Below are 22,060 nucleotides of genomic sequence, written 5' to 3'. Positions count from 1 at the left end.
GCCATCGTGTCAGGCCAGTCAGGAAGCCACACACATGGTTCCACACTCGTTAACTGAACACCTACTCTGTGCGACAGTGTGAAAGATAGAACTCCTCCTTCCCCCAAGGATCCGTGTCCCCACTTCCCTGCCCAGGGCTCCTCTGTAACATGAGGGGTTACACTGACGTCCCCAAAGCTCCTGGATACGCCACGATCCTCACGTGGCGAGTGCGTGGCCCCTGCCACCGAACTTCGGCTGCTCCTCCTTCCCCAGAGGAGCAGCTCAGCAGAGGCCCCTCTTTCCCTCCGCCAGGGGCTCGGCCGCGCTCCTGCTTCCTGTCTCCCTCCTTCCTCACTGAGTCACCGTGTCGACCCCTGGGGGCCTCCTCTGCTTACATGTGTTGGAATAAACTCCCAGCCTCGATCTAACCCAGCTCCCACCAGGCCACCAAAGTCATCATCCGCCGGCCTCCATGTGCCAACCACACTGAGTGCTCCTCCCACCCCAGCCTCCTCCCGCCTTTCCTCCTCTGCCTGCCTGCAGCACCCACCCTCCCTCGCCCCCACCAGGTTCTCGTCCCTGGAGTTCAGGGTCATCCTTCAGGGCCGACCTCATGCGCCTCCCCCTCCACGAAGCCCGTCCAGGCTCCTGTAGATGTGAGCCGCGTCTTTTTTGAAAGCTTTCAAATGGCACAGTGTGTTTGGCCTTGACTTTCAGTCTTCAGTGTCAATTCCTCAAAACTGAACATCTCCCTCCTGCTTGAAGCCGCCTGATGGAATGATCCAGGCACAGCCAGCTGGGGAATGGCAGGCAATGGCAGGAACCAGGCAGCCTGGTTGGAGAGAGAAAGGTGCTGCGGGGCAGCAACTTGACACAGAGAAAGAGAGGGGTGTCCAAAGTCACAGTCAGGTGTCCAAAATCACACTACCCACGACTGTCCCTTGACAGTCCTGAGGCCCCGAACTGAGCTCCTGAAAAAGAGGAGACGCTAACATGGGCCTGGCTCCGCCCAGGACACACATTTTCCAAGAAATGCAGAGAAAGGCAGCGCCATGCACCCAGAGAGGCCCGGGCCAGCGCCTCGGATGCCTCCAGGCCAGTGAAGGACGGAGGCCCCCAAGCCAGAAGGGACGGAAGCTGACCAACTGGAGCATGTGTCCCAGGCACACGAAGCCAGCCCTGCCTGGGGAACGTGGGTGGCTGCGTTTTTCCTTAAGAAAACCCCTCACTTAAGAAAAGGTCCTACGTGAAATCTCCCACCGCATAAAGGCCGGCGGGCTATTCAGTTAGAACAACGCCGGGGGTCCCAGTGAGACAGGCCTCCGGGCCACATCCGGCCTTCGGACTGCCGGGGAGGCTGCGTCCAGGGGTCTTCCAGGTTCCTGAGTCAGGCGTGTGAGACCGACCCCCACCCCGCCCCGGCTGAGGGTGATTCTAATGTCCACCCAAACTCAAGGACATGTCAGGAAGCCCGACTCCCTGGCCACAGGGGCAGAGAGGCAGAGAGCAGGGCTCAGAGAAAGGCGGGAACGACTCTGAGGTCTTCGGAGTCCGGGTCTTCTCTCACCTGGGGTCGGGCGACTGGGGACGGCCAGGAGACTCAGGCTGCGTGTCGTTTGCTGTGTGATAGGAGCAGTGACCGCTTTCTGAACTGCAGGCTCCCCTCCGACCATGAGTGGGCAGGACTCAAACGCCCAGAGGTCCTCCCGGCCTCTGGCAAAGGAAGCCACCCGGCTTGTGCAAGGCCACGGCCCTGTGGCGGCAGGAGGGAATCCCTACCACAGGACCTGACCTGGGGTCTAAGAAGTAGCCTTCCCCTCCCGCACGTGGCAGTGCCTCACAGCAGGTGCCCAACAACCAAAGGGCCTGCCCAGTCCTCACGGTCCCACCCCTCATCCTGGAGAGATGGCCAAACTGTCCACCCACCAGACACCAATAAGCAGGGGCTGCTGGACAGGTCCCTGGGGTGGCTGAGTGGATTTGTTTAGAGTTGGCCCCGGCGAGAGGTCAGGGCAGATGGAGACACAGGCAGGCACCCCAGAAAGTGATTCCCAATAACATCGGGAGTATCTCCACACAATTCAGTCAGGCCAGGCCACTGCGTCTCCATGGAATGTCAGCTCTGTCCCCACCAGAAGGCTGCGTTCCCCGAGCACTGAGGGGCAGGCCCAGAGGCCGGTGACAGATTCGAAAGCAAACCCCCTCCCAGTCTCTGGGGAGCTCCCCCAAGAAGCCTGCTTCACTCCAGGGCCCCCGCCCAGGCCTCCCCGGGCACTGGATAGGAACAGGCACCACTCCAAGCCTGACTTCATGCTGACCATCGCATCCCCCCCGCCAGGGAGGGAGCAATGATGTCATTGTGCCTGTGTTTCAGAAAAGCAATAATCAGACTCGGAAGAGGATCGGCTTTCAAGGCAGAAGGCCAAACAGTTGATCTTGGCACGGGCCTCCGAGGATTGCCTCATAGAGGGGGAGGCTGGCATCCTCCTGAGCATCATTTGTCATGAGCTGGGAGGCAGCAGTGTCCTTGGAGTCAGGAAAACCTCGGGGACCCTGTTGAGATGGAGAACGTCCAATCGCAAACAAATGAGCACGAGAGTCACCTCTTCCCATCAGACCCGCTCTTAGGGAGGGAGGGACACCTCGACATGCTGAAGACAGAGCTGTGCCACCCTACCCTGAACTGTGGGCCCTCTGTTATGAAAATGTCACCAGGTTTCTCCATTTGAATAAGTTCCCCGGAGGCAGGAGCCTGGTTCCCTGCTGCATCCCCGGCGTCTGGGGCAGAGTTAAGATATCAATCCGTATTGGCTGAAGGGGGAGAAGGAGGAAGCAGCAATGAGCGGAGCGAGCCTGCGTTCCCGGGATCCAGGGACACGTCCTGGTTGGCCCAGGTGGCCGGCTGGGTGGGCAGGTGGGGCTGCAGTGATGGTGGAGGTGCACATTCCCTATTTTTAAAGATGTGTTTCTGGGCTTGGAATGGAGCTCAGTGGTAGAGCCTGTCTGAGTCCATTTCATCACTGGGACCAAAAGACACAACAAGAACAATAGAGAAGAAAAAGTGTGTTTTGGTTCATGGTCTCAGAGGTTCAGTCTGTGGTCGGCCCAGTCCATAGCTCTGGGCCCGAGGAGAAGCAGAACATCATGGCAGAAGGGCACAGCAGAGGGAGGGGCCCAGGACACGGTGGCCAGGAGGCAGAGAGAGCTCTGCTCACCAGGAACAAAACCTAAAGCCCCAGTGACCCACCTCCTCCACACACACCCGACCTGCCTAAGGTGACTGCCCGGTTAGCCCACCGATTAACCCACTGATTAGGTTACAACTCTCACGGGGCAGCCATCTCACGCCACAGCATTCCCGCATGATCTCTCACAGGAGCTTTTGGGGACACCTCATATCCAAACCTTAACAGAGGGCTTGCAGAGCATGCACGAGGCTCCAAGTTTGACCACCAGCACTGAAAAAAAAAATCTTAGTTGACAACCTGTGGTCACCTTCTCCCCTGGAGTCCTTAATCATTCCGTTACAGGCTCTGGGGTCCACCTGCCGTGGGCCCTGTCAGAAGGCGTCGCCAGGGAAACCTGTTCAGGAAGAACGCTCTCCCACACCTTCCTGCCCTGAGCTGCACGTCTGCTGGGCTCTCAGTTGAGCTCCGCTGTGTCCTTGACCTGGAGGAGGTCACTTCCCCTTCCTGGGCTCAGTTTCCCCCAGTACGTAAAACGCAAGGCAAACTAGGAATTGCAGCATTGGGAACTTCTAGAAGGAGCACCTTGGCCCCCTTTAGGAAACAAGAAGCTTGGGGTTCCTCCCCACAGCAGCCGCAGGCTCCTGCACACAGGGGACCACGTGGCTCCCAGTTCCTGGAGTTAAAGAGCTCAGGCAGCCTGACCAGGGAGCCCAGGAACAGGACCTTTCGGACTTGCTGATCCACAAGTCCCTCCCAGATCTGACTTTCTGGAAGGTTAACCAGCATGTGGCTGTGAGGAAACTCATTCCAGCTGCCCTCCCCCCAGCCCACCACCCGGCCACCCTCTTGGCCACCCTGGGGAATAAGCAGCGTGGGTTTGGCTAATGGTGCAAATGCAGCCTCCACCTTCCTCAGCACGCAGGTCTCAAGCCAGCCAAGGTACCTCACTGAGGTGAAGCAGGAAACCAAGGAAATCCAGGCCTGAGGGGACTTTCCTCTGCTCTCTCGCTCCTTCCGGTTGAGAGAGGAGTAAGGACAGGGCGTGGGGAAAAAGTGCCAAGAGACTTTTTTTTTTTCAGTTGAGGCCCAGAGAAGGAAGTGGAAATGGTCACAAAACAGAGAGGTCACCCAGGGGAGCCAGGCAGGGGACACTGATGCGGGTGGGTGGGACCCCTGTGCATTCCGCAGGACAAAGTGAACTTGTCCAGGCCGCTGCTTGCCAAAGCTGTTTACCAAGCTGGACTAATCCAGCCCAGCTGTGCAGACGGTGAGCAGACAGGCCCTTTGTGGGGTTCAGATCCACCCCAGCCCTGCACATTCAGATCCCGCTGGGTCCTCTCTGGAGGGGAGTCACTGAGGCCCAGCCGGAGAGGCTGGATCTGAGTTCAGGACTTGCAACACACTGTCAGCCCCAGTGTGGACACAGGCAGGTCTTACCCGGGGAATCAGGATGATCGCAGATCTGATTGCTCTGCCACTTCTTGGCTGGGTGAACTTGAGTGAGTTGCTTGGGGTCTCTGAGCCTCAGTGTTCCCATCTAAAAAATGGGATTCCTGCTAATAGGGTAATCATTTATCATCAAGGTAGAGTAACACCTAACTGGCAGAGGTACCAGGTGGCATCAATGAGAAAATCCTACAGTGTGCACGGGATGGATGTGTGTTGGGAGGGAGAAGGGGGATGTGACCAGGAGCCTGAAGGGAGAGCTGGACAGGGTCCTCCAGCTTCTCCTGGGGCCTGGAGTCAGTGCCTCTGCCTGGAACTGTCTCCAGAATGACCAGAGGTGACCCCTTCCTGCCCTGCGGCCCTCGGGCACAGAGGCACCAATCAATCAGCTCCGCGGAGCGACCTCCTTGCACAGAGGAAGAAACGGAGGCCCAAGAAGCAGGGGCCGGGGACTGGGTGCCATTTCCAGCTAGCAAACTTCAATCTTCACTTCACACTGCTTTGCAGTTATTATTAATGAGACACAAAGGCCGAAGGCATTGCCGCCACCGTGTAACAGGAAACCCAAGAGCGAGGTCACAAAGCAAGGCTGGGGAACGAACCACGGCCCCGGGGCTGGCGGGCCTTGGGCTGTTCAGGATTTCAGACCCAGAAGCATGAAATGAACCCCTTTCCTTTGACAAAAGGCTTCAGGTCCCAAGGAAAGGGACTTGGTCACGATCATCTGGACACTCAGACCTTAACAGGCACAAGAACCTCTGGGGCATCTGGTTAAGACGCAGCCTCTGAGCGGTTGGCCTGGAGTGGTCCTGAGGGGCTGCGTCTCTGACAAGTTCTAACTGATGCTGGGACTGCTGGTCCTGCAACCAGGCTGAGTATCCAGGCTCAGGACCTCACGTATTCCACAGAGGAGGGACCAGCAGGGAGGTGCTCACAGGCAGCCACACCTGCGTTGAGAGTCCCCTCTATCCTTTTGCAGTCCCTCAACTTACACCCATTTGACCAATGTGTAAACTGAGGTTCGGAGAAGAAATCCTGGCAACAGACCCACTCCCTGAGATTGTATAGATCGGGGCCCAATTTCCTCCAACACTCAAAGCAGTGAGAGGCAACTCTAAAGAGAGCTGTGGTCCACTCGGAACCACCAGCTCCTCAAGGTGGGGCTTCCTTTCCTGCTGTGACCTCAGGCTCTGAGCCATTCTTCCACTTGCTGGGGACTCAGCTGGTGGTGCTGGCCCAGGGGTCTCTAAGTCCCAGGGGCTGAGATTGTCCTGTCTAGTGAGTGATTTAGGAGGTTGGCAGCTTCCCTTGTTCTATTATGCAGCCTCTGAACATTCCGTCCAAAGGCCTTTTGGCACGACACACATTTTCAAAATGAAAAGGGGGAAAAATTAACATTGCCCTTACTCGTTTGCCTGATTTAAAAGCATCTAGAAGCTTTTTTTAGATGGGAAGAAAAAAAAAACAAAACACCATCCATCTGAAGTGGAGGAAGCAGCAGATCAAGGAACCAGGAGAGAAATGGAGACATCGGCGTCAAGGGCTGACGTGTTCGGGGACAAACCTCGTGCCTGCTGTGTTTCCTCCCCGCTCCTTTCAGCTGGAGAGCAACGCCTTTTGGAGGCTCTGGCGGAGAGGAAACTGCTCTTTCCTGAAGGAGACCTCAGCCCCGGCTGGGCCTGGGCACCAGCGTCCTGCGACTTCCCCCAGACGCTCACCGAGCCTCAGGCACTGGCTGGCCTCATTCATTCAGCGAGTGGGGAGCTGCTGCCCGTTCATCCAGGCGTCCTGCGGGGCTGCGGGGAAGGCCAGGTGGCTGCACCTCGCCCAGCCAGGGAGACCCAGCCGGGAGCCCTGCTGACCGCGTGCCACTGGGAACTGCTTACAGTGACAGGTGCTCAGGACAGTGACGCTGGGAACCCGGGGATGGACGCCGCCTCGCTTGGCTCCATCTCTCCCTTCTGTCCCATGCCCGCGAGTGACCTTGGCCATGAGGTCACCTGGGGACTGGGCATGGAGAAGGCAGGTCGGACCCCTGCCCGTGCTCTGCTGACCCCGGCCCCGCCGCCCCTTCTCTCCCAAGGCAGAATCAAACGATCCCCCTTCTAGAAACCCCTTCCTGGGCTTCCCAAGTCCAGACCTCTCCGAGCCTCCGCCAGGATTTACAATCGGGCTCCGAGCTGCTTCTCAGCCCGAGGCTCCCCGCTCACGCGTCCTTCTCCCTCGCGGGGCGAGGCTCTCCAGGACGCGCAGAGCCAGGCGGCCCTCCAAGAAGAAACAGGTTCCCAGGACGTGTCCATCACAGGCAGAAGCGGGGAGAGAGGGACGTGGGGCCCAAGGCTGGCCCAACGCCGTCCCCGCGCCCCTGGCTGGGTCCTCGCCCAGCCAGCTCCGGATTATTTTAAAGCAAATGCAAGACATTCTGTCCTTTCCTGGGAGAGTCCTTCAGGAGGTGTTCCTGAGAGGCGAGGAAAGGCCTTCGTCTTTTGGGGGTTCTGGGTTTGTGGGGAAAAACAGCCAAGCAGGATAACCAAATCTGCAGTTCAGTTTTAATGTGCACATTTGATAAACTAATGTTTGTAACACACACACACACACACACACACACACACACAGAGTCAGTGTGTCTACCCTCATTTGTACAGAGCAACGGAGATCTAAATCCGAGATCCTTCTCGAATGTGAACCCTGACCAACCTGCCCTCCCAGGCTCTCCGTCCCCTGACCCCCCGGCCCTGTGGTTGGCCCTGGCGTTTCCTGAATCCTCCAGGAAGCTTCACACCTTTCTGCCTTTTCTCTTGTGAGTACTTCGCCCTTGGAATGCCCTTTTCTCCACTTGGCAAACTCCTACTTGACCTGCAAAACCCAATGTAAAGGTTACACTGTCCACGCTGATTTCAACAAACTGCCTTCTCCACAGGCGACCGTCTTTGTTCCTAGAGTGCTTTCTTCCGAATTTTCTTAAAGGTTGACATCGCTGAGTTGAACTCATTCATTAAAGAATCTGCTGACCCCACCAGCCTGGGAGCCTTTTCAAGAAAGGGCCTGGGTCTTTTCTATGCCCCTCAGGGTCAGGTGAGCGGCCGGCAGCCCCCAAGTGTGGATTCTGGCTTCCAACACATCCGGATGAGTTATGTAGTTCAGTTTGGGTTCTGGCGTGTGAATCAGGTACAAGCACCGTGAGGAGGCCTGGTGCGGATCAAAGGCGGGGTCTCTGCTGCTGGGGCAGAGCCAGCCAGGGGAGCAGGGGCTGCAGCCGCAGCATCAGGTGTCAGCAGCAGTCCTCTCTCTCTCTCCCTCTCTCTCTCTCTCTCTCTCTCTCTCTCTCTCTCTCTCTCTCTCTCTCTCGGTACTGGGAATTGAACCCAGGGCGCTTAACCACTGAGCCACATCCCCAGACCGTTTTAGCATTTGATTTAGAGTCAGGGTCTCTCTGAGTTGCTTAGGGCCTCGCTGGGGTGCTGAGGCTGACTTTGAACTTGCAATCCTCCTGCCTCAGCCTCCCCAGCCACTGGGATTACAGGTCTGCACCAATGGGGCTCCTTTAGCCAGACACATACTGCTCAGCCTCTGTCCAGGTCCTGGTAGTTTCTAGAAGGTTCCCTCTGGTCCTGAGTCACAGACCCTACAGTGGAAGATGGGGACAGGCTGTCACCTTGCTGCCCCTGGCTTCTGCCCACCTCACCTCCTGCCTCCCATGAGGCAGAACAGGCCCTGGGGTCCTACCCTCTTCCCTTGGGTCCACACCCCACAGAAACCGGACCATGAGGCTCGGCCCAGCCCTGGGCTTGCTCCCCGCAGCTGGCCCAGAACCCCTGGAATGCTCAGGTGGCGGCAGGAAGGGAGGCCGGCGAGCCCTGGACCCCACCCACCCCGGCCCCGCCTACAAGGGGAAGAAGACTGTTCGTGTCTGAGATGCCACCTGGGTTTAACCCCTGCGGCCAGCCCCTGGGGACAGTCCCTATTCCTATGATTGCGCATGGTCTCCTCATGGCCACTCTGTCCCCCTGGCGACGTCCCCCTTCCTCCGCTGACACACTTCCTCCGCGTTGGTCTGGAGTCTGCAGATTGAAAGGCTCCTTGAGGCAGAGCTGGGGGGACCGGGCCCTCCGATGACCATCTCTGTGACTGCACCTGCGGTCCCCTCCTGACCCCATCCCCATCCACACTGCTCAAAGGCTGTGGCGGGGACCCCGGCGGTACGGTCCCAGGGCCGCCGGGCCAGGGGAAGACCGCCTTGCAGCGCTGATGCCCGGGGCCTGACCCCTACCTGAGGTCCTGTTCGGCACCTTCGCTGTGTGACCTCAGCCTCCGTTTTCTTATCTATGAAGGGAGAGGCCGGCCTCCCTCGCATCTCATGCAAATGAGGAGGAAGGTCGCATGGCATGCCGTGCAGGTGGCGTGGCGACTGGGGCCCCAGCTTCCTCCTCCACGCAGCCAGGAAGCCCCGCTGTGCTGATGGGTCAGTGGGCGGGGAGCCTGGGACAGTGTGATGAAGAAGAGGGGGGTCTTGGTGGCGGGGTGACCCTGGAGCAATCCTCCTATCCTATCGCTCTGTTGAACAAGCGGAGCTGCCCAGTCCCGCAGGGAGAGCTGCAGGGGCCCTGGGCCATCTTCCTCCCGGCTCAGAGTCATCTCTCTGGATGTCGCCTCCTGAAGTCCACACACAGCCATCTGCTGCAGACACTGGCCCCCCAGGTAGCCCACTCACCCCTGCCCACCTCTAACAGGGAAGCCCAGGTTCTTCCGGGCTCAGACTCTTCCTCAGAAAGCGGTGGAGGAGGTCAGTCACAGTTACAGGAATCGTGTCCCCGTAGCCAGGGTCACTCTAACACCACACACCCCACTAAGTGCTCTCTGCAGGGGAAGCCATTTAAACCTTGAGGCAGACGACCTGCTTTCCACAAAGCTAGAGGCACAGAGAGGTGAAGTAACTTGCCTGACGAGACACAGCTCATCCATAGTAAAGCTGAGCTTCGAGCCCAGGCGGTCTAGCTTCAAAGTCTGTGCTCTGAAGCGCTCACTGGGCTCTGTGGCCCCTTCCACAGATGGAAGGAAGGAGGAAGGAGAGAGCAAAGAAAGAGCAGAGCGCCCAGCGGGGACCTGAATAACAACCGAAAACCCAGGAGGGCACCAATCACCTGGAATGACGCAGGATTTGCTCCAGGGGAGAGGGCACCTCTAAAAGATTCAAGAGCAATAATCATGACGATGGCGACAGCAACAGCCCCTAACGCACGCAGTTCTCCACACTCTGCGCTTCTGCATCCGTTCAATAAATTCAATCAACAAACACTTACTGAGCACCTACTATATGCTGGGCAAGCAATGGACATAACGAATACTGTCCTTGCCCCCACAGAGCACAAGCAAGCATATAAGGGACAACACAGACGTAGCGCTGTCGGCAGGATGAAGTTCCCCACTTCCTCTCCGGATGGCTTCAAGGGAGCCTCGGCACAGGAGTATCTGGAAAGTTAAGCCGTGTCCTTCAGGGAGGGGCCGTGTCCTGGTAAGGGGCGGGAAGGCCAGAGGTCGTCGTCCCTGGCCCTGCCCGCGGCACTGGTGCCAGAGTTTCTCCACACTCTCTTCGTTGGCCCCTGAAGGAAAACGTCCTCCGCTCCCCGCGCCTCTGACAGGACACGCGGTCGGGCTGCCGAGCCTCCCTCCCGTTCTCGGCAGATTCCCACGGGGGGCCCGTGGTTGAATTCAGGTCCAAGGCTACCCAGAGTTGGCGCTGGCCTCGGGGGCACGGGCTCAGCCCTTCCAGGTGGTACCCACTTCCGAGGCCAGTTGCGAGTTTCGGGAGCCCTGGGTACCCACACTTCTGACTTGGCGACAGAAGTCAGATGGGGGTTCCTAGGACGCCCTCCTCTTGTGGGATGATTCGCTATCACAGCTGGTGACTCAGGCAGACGCTTCCCCTGCACGTTCGGTGTGTTAGGAGGGACAGTGCCAAGCAGACGCGGGACAGCCAGATAAAGAGGCGCACGGGGTGAGGCTTCTAAGGGTCCCGGGCACAGGGGCTTCTGCCCCTGTGACATCGGGGTGTCCGCCCTCCCAGCCACGAAGCTGTCTGCACCCCGCGCCCCGTAGCTGAGGGGTTTTCTGGAGGTCAGTCGCGCAGGCGTGATGGACGATCAAGTCGCCCTCCAGGCCCTCTGCCCTCAGAGGGCGGGGCCGAGCTCCAAGCTTCTCATGGTGGCTTGGTCCATCCGGCGACCAGGGCCCATCCAGGAGGCTGCCCAGCGTCATTGGGACTAAAGATGCTCCCAGCTCCCTGACATTCGGGAATGACAGGGTTTTTAGGAGCTCTGTAGACGCAAACAGAAACCAAATATACACTTACCATTGTGTCACGGGCCTTAAACATTCTTCCCTCCGACCCTGTCCCGTTATCAGCTTACTCACGGGGTGACGAGGCCCATTAAGAAGGAGCTGGGAGCGGAGATCGTCCTTGCTCCAGTGATTATACTGAAGATCTAGCTCGAAACTTGGGCCTGCAAAGGACGCAGTGTCACAAGCCAGAATTAGCCAGTGAAAACCCTCCCGCTGGCCAGAAGGGGCTGTTGTAACAACTTCTTGTCTAGGGTGTCCTCAAAGGACTGACCTCGGTGTAGAGACCTACAGGGACCTTGACTCGCCCTCAGTATCTGCAGACACGGGGAATCCACATCAGGGTACTCAATTGGGGCTGGGGTGTAACTCACAGGTCCAGCACGCGTGAGAACCTGGGCAGGGTCACTAAGTGCCACAAAAGCAAATAAATTAACCGATTAATTGACTGATTTAAAAATATGTTTAAAAGTCGAGCACTATCCGTACAATGGATCGTGCACCAATAAAAACGAGTGGAGCCCTGGTGGATGCTGGGAGTCAGGGGAATCCTGAGGGCAGGTGGTGAGAAGCCAGGCACCACGTGAGCGTGTGGACGAGCCATGGACGTGACAGGCCCAGGGTCAGCAGATCCAGAGACAGAAAGTGGATCAGTGGTTGTCAGGGGCTGGCGGGAGGGAGGAATGAGGAGTGACTGGTAACGGCAACAGGGATTCTTTCTAAAACATTCTGAATTGGTGGCACAATGAATATAATATAAACACCAAATTGTGCCAAATCATACTCTTTTTTTTTTTTTTTTTTGAGATCTGGTCTCATTAAGTTGCTTGGGGCCTCACTGGGTGGCTGAGGCTGGCTTTGAACTTGCAATCCTCCTGCCTCAGCCTCCTGAGTCGCTGGGATTACAGGTGGGTGCCCAGCTCAAACTGTACGGCTTCCAAGGGTAGATTCTAGGGTATGTGAATTATATCTCAGGAAAGCTTCTGATAAAAAAAAAATTCAGGCACTATCACTAAAACTATAGAGGTCAGAAGTCACTGTATTAAATAAAAGATTGTGCAAGATTCACAGGATAAAAAGCCAGGCAGGGTGTGGTGGTGAGAGTCTCGGTATCGTTGAACATAGGAAATGCGTACATAGACTCATTCTGCATATAAGGAATGTCAGGTAAATCCATTATATCAATGTACTGATAACTTCTAAAATAATTTCAAATCCAATTTTTGCAAGAAACTGCAGTAAAAAGGAAAACCTTTTATTTTTTAAAAAAAAAAAAATGTCCCTAACTGTAGCAGGTCGTAATTTGGGATTTTTCAGATTGATTTTAAGTGAATGTCAATCTAAACTATCCCCAAAGAGCTTCTGTCCAGGATCCAGATCTGTGTAACATGTCCTCCACACACAAACTCAAATCTCGACAATGGCGTCCCTCGCTGGCCTTCTTAGCCCTGATGACAGGGGCAGCAATGGAGACCCGAGAGGCTCAGGACCTTGCTGGAGGCAGGCCACAGGGAGGGCCACCTGCAGTACCTGGGTGCAAGTCCACCGGGCTTCAAGCCTGGGTCCACCCCATCCGGGGCACTCGCAGAGCTTCCCTGGACCCGGCAAGCGACGTGTCCCTTGCCTGCTGCCCCAGACAAGTGGTGTTTGCCCTCCGCAGCCTCAAGTCCACCTTTCCAAACTCGCTGCTGTTACCTCTGATCTGAGGACATTGTCGGTGTAGACATAAACCGAGGCACAGAACTGGAGGCCGGAGAAGCGCAGTTATTATTAGCTCGCTCCGGAAGCCACCGAGAAGAGGAGCAGTAACTGCCCGTATTTAGGATCACCTGAATCGGAAAGGGCACCTTCCCCCGCCAGGGGCGGCTCTAGAACCCTCCGGTCAAGATTCATACTGCCCTCGATGAAGGCAAGCCCAGGAAATCCCAGACCCCCGGCCCTCACCGGCCTCTGCTGCCTGCCTCTGAGGTCACTCAGCCCCCTCCCCCGAGGTCCACATCCTGAGCATCCCTCGGGAGGATCCTCGAGGGAGATGGGCTGGCAGCCTGAGCCCGTTCCACGCCCCAAACATCACACGGGCATGAACCAGAAAAGCCTATTTACAGACAAACACTATCAGGTTGTCTATTCCTGACGATTCCGTTTCTCAGGGAAACAGGAAACAGAGAGAAAGGAATGTTTGCTCTCTCGGTAGGGCAGGGAGTCGAATTATTCTAAATACGCCACCAGTACTTTTCCAAGACACACTCAGAGGGAGAGGTGATGCCAGGGGCTCAGAGGTGGGATTAGAAGGGCAGAAAGCCTTCAGCTGGGCAGGAGACCACGATGTCACTCTGCAAACATTCCCGGGGCCGCCCGTGCCAGGCCTGGGGTGAGGGTGGACAAGGATAAAGATGGAGGAGGCAGGCAGGATATCTATCTTGGGCACTGGTGGGTGGTGAGACCACTGCCTGAGGTTGGAATACAGGTCGAAGAACGTTCTGGAAGTTCATGAAGTTGTTTGGAAATGTGGAGTCTGTGGTGGTGAGTGACCAGTGCAGGGCCACCAGGGGGCCAGGCCAAGAGGCAGGTCTACAACCCAGGGGGGCGCTGAGGGGCCCATCATGAGCAACAGGATATGAGACCCACAGCTTCTCAGGAAGTTTGCCACCTAAGGAGAGACACGGGGAAAGGCAGCTCCTCAGGGCAGTGACTTTGGAGCTGCTATCTGAAGCGTGGGTAAGAGTGGGCTAAATGAAGAGGAACAGGAACTGTCATCTGGGAAACCAGAGCACATGCAAAGGCCCTGTGGCCAGAGGGAGCAGACTGCTCTCAGGCTGGGACTGAGAGGCCAATGGGCAGCGTGGTAGGACGGGGTCCAGGAAGAGGGCAGGGCAGACCCCACAGAGCCCTGGAGGCTGTGGTCAGGAGCTCCCTCTTGACATACTGTGTATGCCATGTGTCCAGGTGGCATTTTGTAGATCTGTCACAACACAAAAGGCCTGGAAAGGGCCTTCTCCTCCTCGTGACAGGAGTTTCTTCATGTGCGATGCTTAAAATTCCAAGGAGTCTGTCAGATGCTACTGACCAAGGTTAAAGTTCACCAAGCAGCTCTTGTCTGAAGTGCCTCTACCTGACGCCGCTCAGGGCCTCCCGCTTCCCGTCAAAGGCTTCGCGAGGCTCAGGCACCCGGCCGGGGCCTCAGGCTTCCTTCCTGCTCCCTGGCCTTTCTGCTTCCGAGGAGCGAAGGAGTCCTTTCAGCCTCCCTCGATGCCCACCCCACCATCACCATATCCTGAGACCAGAGGTGACAAGGGGGCAGGGACAACCTGCGTTGCCACCTATCACGGGCCAGACCCCAGCACCACCTAACTGCGTAGGCCTCCCCTGTGGACGTGACGAGTGGTGACCAAGCCCTCTGTGACTGGCATCTACCATCAGGCCACCCTCCCGTCCACCTGGTGGGATTTAGAGGACCCTCCTACTCCGGGCGGAGTCAGGACGCGCGGGTGGCTCAGCCAGGCGTGGGAGCCGGCTGCCAACGAGGGCCCTCTGGCTGCGAAGGCGGCTGCTGCCCCTCAACCTGCCTTGCTCGGCCCCTCTGGGCCCGCTGGCTCTGCCCTCCTCTCCGGTCCAGTCAAGCGGCAGAGTCTGGGCCCACGGGCAGCAGTCGCACCAGAGGCAGCGAGGATGGCGGGCTGGGCAGCCCTGGCTCCTCCGCTTCCCGGCCGAGACTCTAGGCAAGAAACCTACCTCTCTTTGCCCTCGTGCTCCTTTATATAAAATGGGACTAAAAATGGGAGCTCACTCCCTCACCCGCGGGCTCAAACATGGAGCTCTTGCTACCACGGCTTCTAGAAGAATCTCCCGGAACCTGCTTTGCGGGCGGCTGTTTTACGCATCCAAACCTCCACAGCTGTCCGGCGATCACAAAATGCAGCCCAAACCCCCACCTTGGGTGCCCGGGTCCCTCACAAGCTTGGTGCTCCCCACAGGTCCTCCCTCACCCGCATGCACAGTGCTCCCCAAGAAGCCTGCCCCCATCTTGTCCCCCAGTCCTTTCTGACTCTGCCTGCTGGCTCAGGACATCCCTCTCCTGTCACGGAACCTTCGTCTACACGCAGTCAACAGACGCCCTCGCTGCAGCTCAGACCCGGTGTCCCCCAGAGTCCAGGTGTGGAAGACCTAGCCTCTAGCCATGGCGCAAGAGGGAGGTGGTGGACCTTTAGGGAGGTGAGCCTACCAAGGAAGCGAAGCCAAGGGCGTGTCCTTGGAGGGATGCTAAGACACGGGCCCTCCTCTTCAAGCTTCACTTCCTGGACACCATGAGGCAAGAGACTGCTCCACCACATGCTCCTGCCATGTTGTTCTGCCTTGCCACTGGCCCAAAGGCAATGGGTCAGCTGACCATGAACTGAAACCTCTGAAACTGTGAGCCAAAATAAACCTGTCCACCTTAAAGTTGTTTATCTCAGGTATTTTGTCACAGCAAAGGAATTGTGCCCACCACAATGCTGTCTGCAGAATGTCTGTCATGTGCCGGGTCTTCTGTGGAGCCAGGAGTTACAGTGGCAGCAAAATAAACAGGTTCCTGTCTTGAAAACACCTAGAGTGGAGAAATGGACAACAAAGAAATAAATATATAAATGCAACGCATGACTAGCGCCATGAAGGAAGAGTTCAGGGTACAACAGACAGACATCAGGAAGCACCTACTTAGACCCGTGGCCAGGGAGGGCTGGCCAGTAACAGAGAATTTCAATAGAGACGTGAAGTGTGAGAAGGGACTGACTTGGCACAGAGTGCTAGGAAGGGTCTTTCAGGGAAAGGGCAGTATATGCAAAGGTCCTGTGGCTGCAGGGAACCTGGACCACTCAGTAAAGAACCAAAAGGCCTGTGGGTTGGAACATAACCAGCTGTGGAGGTTTGAAGTAGGGAGGATGGAAAAGCACAAGATGAAATGGAAGGGGCAGGCAAGAGCCAGATCGGGCAGCATCTCCTAGTCACAGAGTGCAGGCCCAGCTCCTCCTGCATGACATCTCCCCAGACTTCTTCAAAGAGACTACAGTCCTTGATTTTGGTCCTTGAGTTCCTCCAAATTCTTCTTGGCCTTGTTTTTTCCATCACTCTATTGATCTGTTTTCTGTTACTATCATCAAATTCCTGATGCCGTTACTTAGTAAACAGAAGTTTATTTCACTCACAGTTTGGGGGCTGAAAGTCCAAGGTTGGGTGGCCCCATTGGCTTGGCCTCTGGTGCAGCTCTTGTGACAGGTGGCATCACAGTGGCAGATCTCATGCCCAAGGGAGCCATCCCAGGTGAGGCAGGAAGCCAGAGAAGCGGGGACTTGCTTATCTGTCACAATCCCGGTCCTGTGGAACTAACCCCAGAGGGTTAGTTAGATCAAGGGACTACTTGATCCCTTCTGAGGGAGCACTCAGTGACCTGGGGACCTCCCGCGAGGCCCACCCCTTCGAGGTCCCTCCATGTCAACACCAGCACACTGGGAAGCAAGGCAGTCCGCTGCTGCACCCCTTAGCCAGGGTCAGACCCTGCTGGTCGCCACACCTCCAACGCCCAGACTGCAGAGGGACTCGCCTCCGGGTGGGGAGCCCTACCAGACCACGTGGAGGTCCTCCCTCCAGCTCTGGGGCTTGAGGGTGAGGTTGATCCCTGCCCGTCTGGGCTGAGGCTGTTATGACTGGGACCCTCTCAAGGGAGCACCCTGCCCTGCGGGGACCCTGGGCCACCCCCACTGATTCCAGTTTCTTTGGCTGTTTTTGAATAAGGCCCTTATCAGGGTGGAGATCTCTGTCTGCGGGGAGATGGATCTGCCCCCCTCACAGGATGCCTGGCCTCCCTACCAGGGCAGTGCCTGGGGCATGGGATGGGGACAGGGGGCCTGTGGGAGGCTGGCCTGGCCCTCCCGGGAACAAATAAAGCTATTGTTGGGAAGGGAAGACAGAAATAGCCACAAGATGTTTTTTGTCCTCTGTGACCTGTGTTGGGGGAGGGGCTGCAAGTGGCAAAGGGGCGGGAATGGGGAGGGCCTTTGAAACCCCTTTCAACCCCTGGGGAGGGAGAGAGCCGAGAGAAGGCCCTGGTGGCCTTGCTCTTGACAGTCCAGCCGGGCCACGTGGGGCAGGGAAGGAGCCAGAGGCAGGTGGGGTCCTCGCTCCCCTCCCTGGCCCTCCCTTGACACTGAGCCACAGTCCCCTCGGCCGGGGAGGATGTCCTGGGCGGCTCACCTGGGGGAGGCCACGCCCGCTTCCATTTGTGAGCTCCAGTGCCGACCAGAGAACCCGGTGGGAACAGCTCCCGATTCCGCCGGCCTGCGGGAGGCAGAGCCCTAGTTCACGTGCACGAGGACGCGCAGGTTGCGGGAGAAGTCCTGCTCCTAGGAGCGGAGAGGGCCGGAGCGAGGACGAATCCTGCCAACGTCCAGCGACAGGGCCAGCTCCGGGAGGCGTTCCTGCGACGCACGGGTGGACCACTGCGCAGTGAGACCACAGGGTCAGGCGCTCCTGGGAACCTGGACCAGGGGCCTCCCGGCTGTGCGCTGAGTGCTACAAGCTGTTTGTGAAAAATAAAAATAAAAACATCGCCCTCAACCACCCATGCGCTCACTTCTGCCAAGATGGAGCAGGTGGCCATGGGGGCGGGGTCACCAGACCACCAAGCAGGTGACATGAGTGACCCAGGCTGCGGGGAGGGGAACTAAGAAAAATGTCGGCAGCGAAACACGGATGGATGGTACAATATTAAGGGCTGAGATAGATGCAAATTTCTCTAGTGGTGTGGGCTCTCCTGGGTTTTCTAATTGGACGTAGAGATGAGAACAATAAAGCAGCCAGGACGATAGGAACTGACCGGATCCAGTGACGGGGCTGGGGACCATCTCACCGTTCATTTTCATGATCATGATGACATTATCATTTCAATTAAAAAGTGTCGGGCTGGGGATGCAGCTCAGTTGGTAGAGCACTTGCCTCCAAGCACAAGGCCCTGGGTTCAATCCCCAGCACCGCAAAAAAGAAAAAAGAAAAAAAAAGTGTCCCTTAACAGAAAGAAAGCTCCTGGGAGTGGCCCACCCGCTCCGCCACGCCCACCCTGCCCAGACCCACCCTCATCACCCTGGCTGCTCCCTCTGGTGTGGGCCTCTGATTTTTCAGTGCCATCAGATGACGGGAGGCCAGAGCCTCCGCTCTCCTTCCGTTATCCAGGCTCCCTGCCCCTTTCCACTGCCGCCCCCCTACGATCACCTCCCTCCCCCGTTCTTTACACTTCAGGGTTAGCATCACTTGGAGCTAAGCAGTCTTCCGTTCCTTGTTTCTTCTTCTCTCAACAGTTCTGTGAGTTGGGCATTATCAGCCCCATTTTGCAGACCAGAAAACTGAGGTTCAGAGAGGGGGAGTAGTTAGCCCGAGATTAAACAGAGAGAAAATGGCAGTGCTTCCAGCATTACCCCTGCTCTTTTCAATGAATGCAGCAGCGATCCACTAGGAGGGGTCAAGGGAGGAGAACACCATTTCCCCTCCACCTCAGGCTCCTTAAAATGAGATGAGCGAAATCCCAAGTCCTTAGACTGCAGGATGCTTAAAGTCTGCATGGCTGAGTAGTATGATCAAGGGTAACAAAGCCCTGGATAAAAATGCAGCCCTGGGTCCTGCCTGTCCCATTGGTGAGGTGGGTAAAGTATAAGCCGTTAACCCCAGCTAGTGGGACTTCTTTCTCTCCGCCCTTCAGCGCGTCAGTTGGTACGACCGTTTTGAAGAGCAATTTGGCAATACCTAGCCCTGTGTGGACCAGTGTTCCCCAACCCGGCAATTCTTTCCCTGCGGTTGTGCCCCAGAGACGCCCCAAGTGCTCAGAGGAGGACACACTCAAGAGCGTTTGTAGTGGTCTTGTTTGTAACTGCAAAAAACAGAAATCACTTAAATGCTCATCTGCAGAAAATGAATAAATGGTGACGTATGCAAGACATGGAAGGCCACGGGGCAGGAAAATAAGTCCAAGTTACGTTTATCGACCTACGTGAACCCCACAAGCATGCAGAAACAAGCGTGCAGAAGAGTCTTTGGTACCATTTACACGAAGTTTAAAAACGCGTGACCCCCCTCTTGCTTGGGTAGTATATATAATAGTGAAATCATGAATAAACACAAGAGAATAATAAGCACAGAATTCACGTATGGGTTGCCTGTGGGATGGGAGGGGACAGTGTGATAAGAAAGAATGACGTCAGAGGCTTCCACAGTCTGGGCAGTGTTTCGGTTTTTATTTTTTGTTTTTGTCTTGTTTTGTTTTGCTTTTTGGTACCAGGAATTGAACTCAGGGGCATTTGACCACTGAGAGTCACACCCCGCCCTATTGTGTATTTAGAGACGGGGTCTCGCTGAGTTGCTTAGGGCCTTATAAGTTGCTGAGGCTGGCTTTGAACTCGCAACCCTCCTGCCTCTACCTCCCGAGCTGCTGGACTACAGGCGTGGTCCGCTGCAGCCAGCAGTGTCTTATTTCTTAAGCAAGGTACTGCCCACAACGTAGCTCATGAAGGCTTTCCTTGTATGTGAAGTATTTCATAATGCCTATTAAACTAACAAACAACAGCCGGAACATTCTATCACATCATAGGAGGTGGAAAGAACAGGAAATAAAATTGGATATGCACTATACACCCAATTTTGTAAAAACAGAACAAATCAGTAGCAAAACAAATACTGGGATTTTTTTTTTTTAAGACCAGCCTACAATACACTGACACTGTTAGAATCTGCAGGTGATCATTTTTATCTTCTTTACACTTAGCACTTTATTCTACTTTCCCAAGTTTTATAGTTTGTGCATCTTGCTTTTGGAATCAAAATCAAATATTGCTTCCTTAATGCATGTGCTTGCTCTCGACACCGGGGTAGGGTGACCAGTAGCCTGATGTCTGGGGGGAGTTATTTAGAGTCCACAGGGAGCCTCTGCATGAAACCCTAGAGGAAACCATTCACCCCAAGCTCGGAATCCAACAGAGTCGAGTTCACGTCCTCAGCTCCACCCCTTCCCAGCCACTGAACTGAGCCTCAGTTTTCTTACCTGTAAAATGGGAGCAAGCGTGCCTTGCCTGATTCATCACGGGGCCACTGTGGGAGTGGAAGGAGATGAGGTCCAGAGGATGGCTTTGGGACCCACAGTGGCCCCTCTCAGCAGTGAGAGCAGCTGTGACATGAGAGACCAGGCACTAGCCAGTCAGAGGGAAGAGCTGGGTTCCTCAGGTGCCCTGATGTAACAAGACAGCCAACTCTGCCAGGGGACCACCCCATGACAGGCACCGGAATAGACATCTGTGCAGCCTAGAGCGTGCGATGTGATGACCCCTGGCTGGGGGCTCATCTAAATGGAAGGGAGTGGCATTATTACTACACGGTGGGGTGGGAGTCTTTGCCCTCAAGCAACCCAAAATAGACCTCCAGAAATCAGCAAGCACACGCGAACAACACAGGAGCGACAGGAGGGAGAGAAGACAGCTCCCACAGCGCCTTTCCAGCCAAACTCTCCCATCTGTATGACAGGGAGGAACTTGCTCACCTCCTTGGTCTCCCTGGGGACTGACTGAAGCGCAGCTTTGGCGTTCGGCATCTTCCCGGGAGCCAGGACTTGTCCTGGGAGCTGGGCATGCAGCAGGGAGCTCGGCAGACCGGGCAGGTGTGCCACCCTCCGAAAGGGACAATGCAGTGCAGTCGCTGGGCACAGGCCCCACGTGGCACAGCTGACAGGTGCTTGTGCCAGAGGCGGACAGGACCACGGTGAGCAAGAGGCCTCCTAGGGCCGCTGGAGAGGGCTTGGTGGAGGTGTGAAGAGTCTCCGGTAGTTGAAGCATTACCGGAGGGAATAGCATAAAGCAGAACCGGGCCGGGAATAAGCAAGCTGCTGCGCCCAGGACGCCTGTATGCGTAATAACTCAGTCGGTCCTCGCAGCAATCCTAAGGGGTGGGAACTGTTATCATTTCACCCATTTTACAGATGAGGAAACTGAGGCAAGGATCGATGTGATGTCGTGGTTGCACAGAAGTAAAGCCAGGCGCTGAAACCAGTTGGTTTGCACCACTTCGTGGTCTCTGCGGGTTGACAGTGCCCCCAGTCAGGCCAGTTTTAAGAGCTCAGAGCTCCCTTTGGAAGCGCAAAGCGCAGGCGTGTGGGATGCTCGCGCTGGGGCAGGTGGACCATCTGCAAAGCATGCTTGTGGGGATTCCAGGCGGCTGGACTTGACTCCAGGGCAAGAAGCGCCCACCCCTGGGTGACAATGCTGAGACGCTAACAGCGATTTCCTCTGCCTCTTTCAGCTCACAGCCCCGCACTTCCCCGTGGTGGTCAAGCTGGGACACGCCCACGCCGGAATGGGAAAGGTAGGTGGGGCAGGGCGCTGAGGCGGACACGCCCACAGCCGCCCCGGGGACGCCGCCCCTCCCGCTGCACCTGGGCATCCGTGTGACCTCAGGTGGGTTACCAGCCCACCTCTCGTGGTGTCCTCCGCCGGAGAATGACGATCATTCCAGCGGCAGTGTTGGAAATGAGGCCACCTCCCTCCGACTCCACCGCCTGATGCGGGCGGGCTCTTTCTGCGGAGGGAAAATGCTCCTTGTTCTGAGACTGCTGAGACGGGCGCTGAGATGTGGTGACCACACCCGAAGCCAGGTTAGACCAGCAGTCGGGGGTCTGTTCCCAGGGTTGGCTGGAGGCCTTTGTTAGTTGTTACCATTTGGAGCCGGGATGCAGTGCTTCTGGCCCCGGGTAGAAGCCCGGATGCTGCTAAACGCCCATCAGTGTTTGAGACAGTCGCCCGTAACACAGAATTATGCAGCCCCAAATGTCGGTGGTGTCAGGGTTGAGAAACCCTGCGTAACACTAACTTAGTTTCCTTTGTCGAATGTTCTGCCAGACTGGAAACCAGAGGAGGCCCTGGGGATTTTCAGGCCGAACTCGGCCCTCAGTGTCCAGGGGTTCTGTGTTTGGAATTTCAACCAAACACAGAGAAATGGGCAGGGGAAAAAATGCATCTGTACTCAACATTAAGGCTGTTTTCTTGTCGTCTGTCGTTAGATAATACAGTGTAACAACCACTTACATGCCATTATAGCCTTTT

General features: G+C 56.4%; 1 protein-coding gene across 2 annotated transcripts in view; it reads left to right on the top strand.

The window, feature by feature from the left end:
- Syn3 (synapsin III) overlaps nt 1-22,060 on the top strand; it is a 429,043-nt gene that overhangs the window by 342,306 nt on the left and 64,677 nt on the right. For both annotated transcript variants that reach the window (XM_047550762.1, XM_047550761.1), the window contains exon 7: nt 21,261-21,323. In XM_047550762.1, coding sequence (XP_047406718.1) covers nt 21,261-21,323 — 63 coding nt within the window. The remainder of the gene's footprint in view (nt 1-21,260; nt 21,324-22,060) is intronic.

The sequence above is a fragment of the Sciurus carolinensis genome, chromosome 4, assembly GCF_902686445.1.
Source record: "Sciurus carolinensis chromosome 4, mSciCar1.2, whole genome shotgun sequence".
NCBI classification, from domain to species: domain Eukaryota; kingdom Metazoa; phylum Chordata; class Mammalia; order Rodentia; family Sciuridae; genus Sciurus; species Sciurus carolinensis.
Note: the sequence above shows the minus strand (reverse complement) of the source record. Positions and strands in the feature narration are given on the sequence as shown.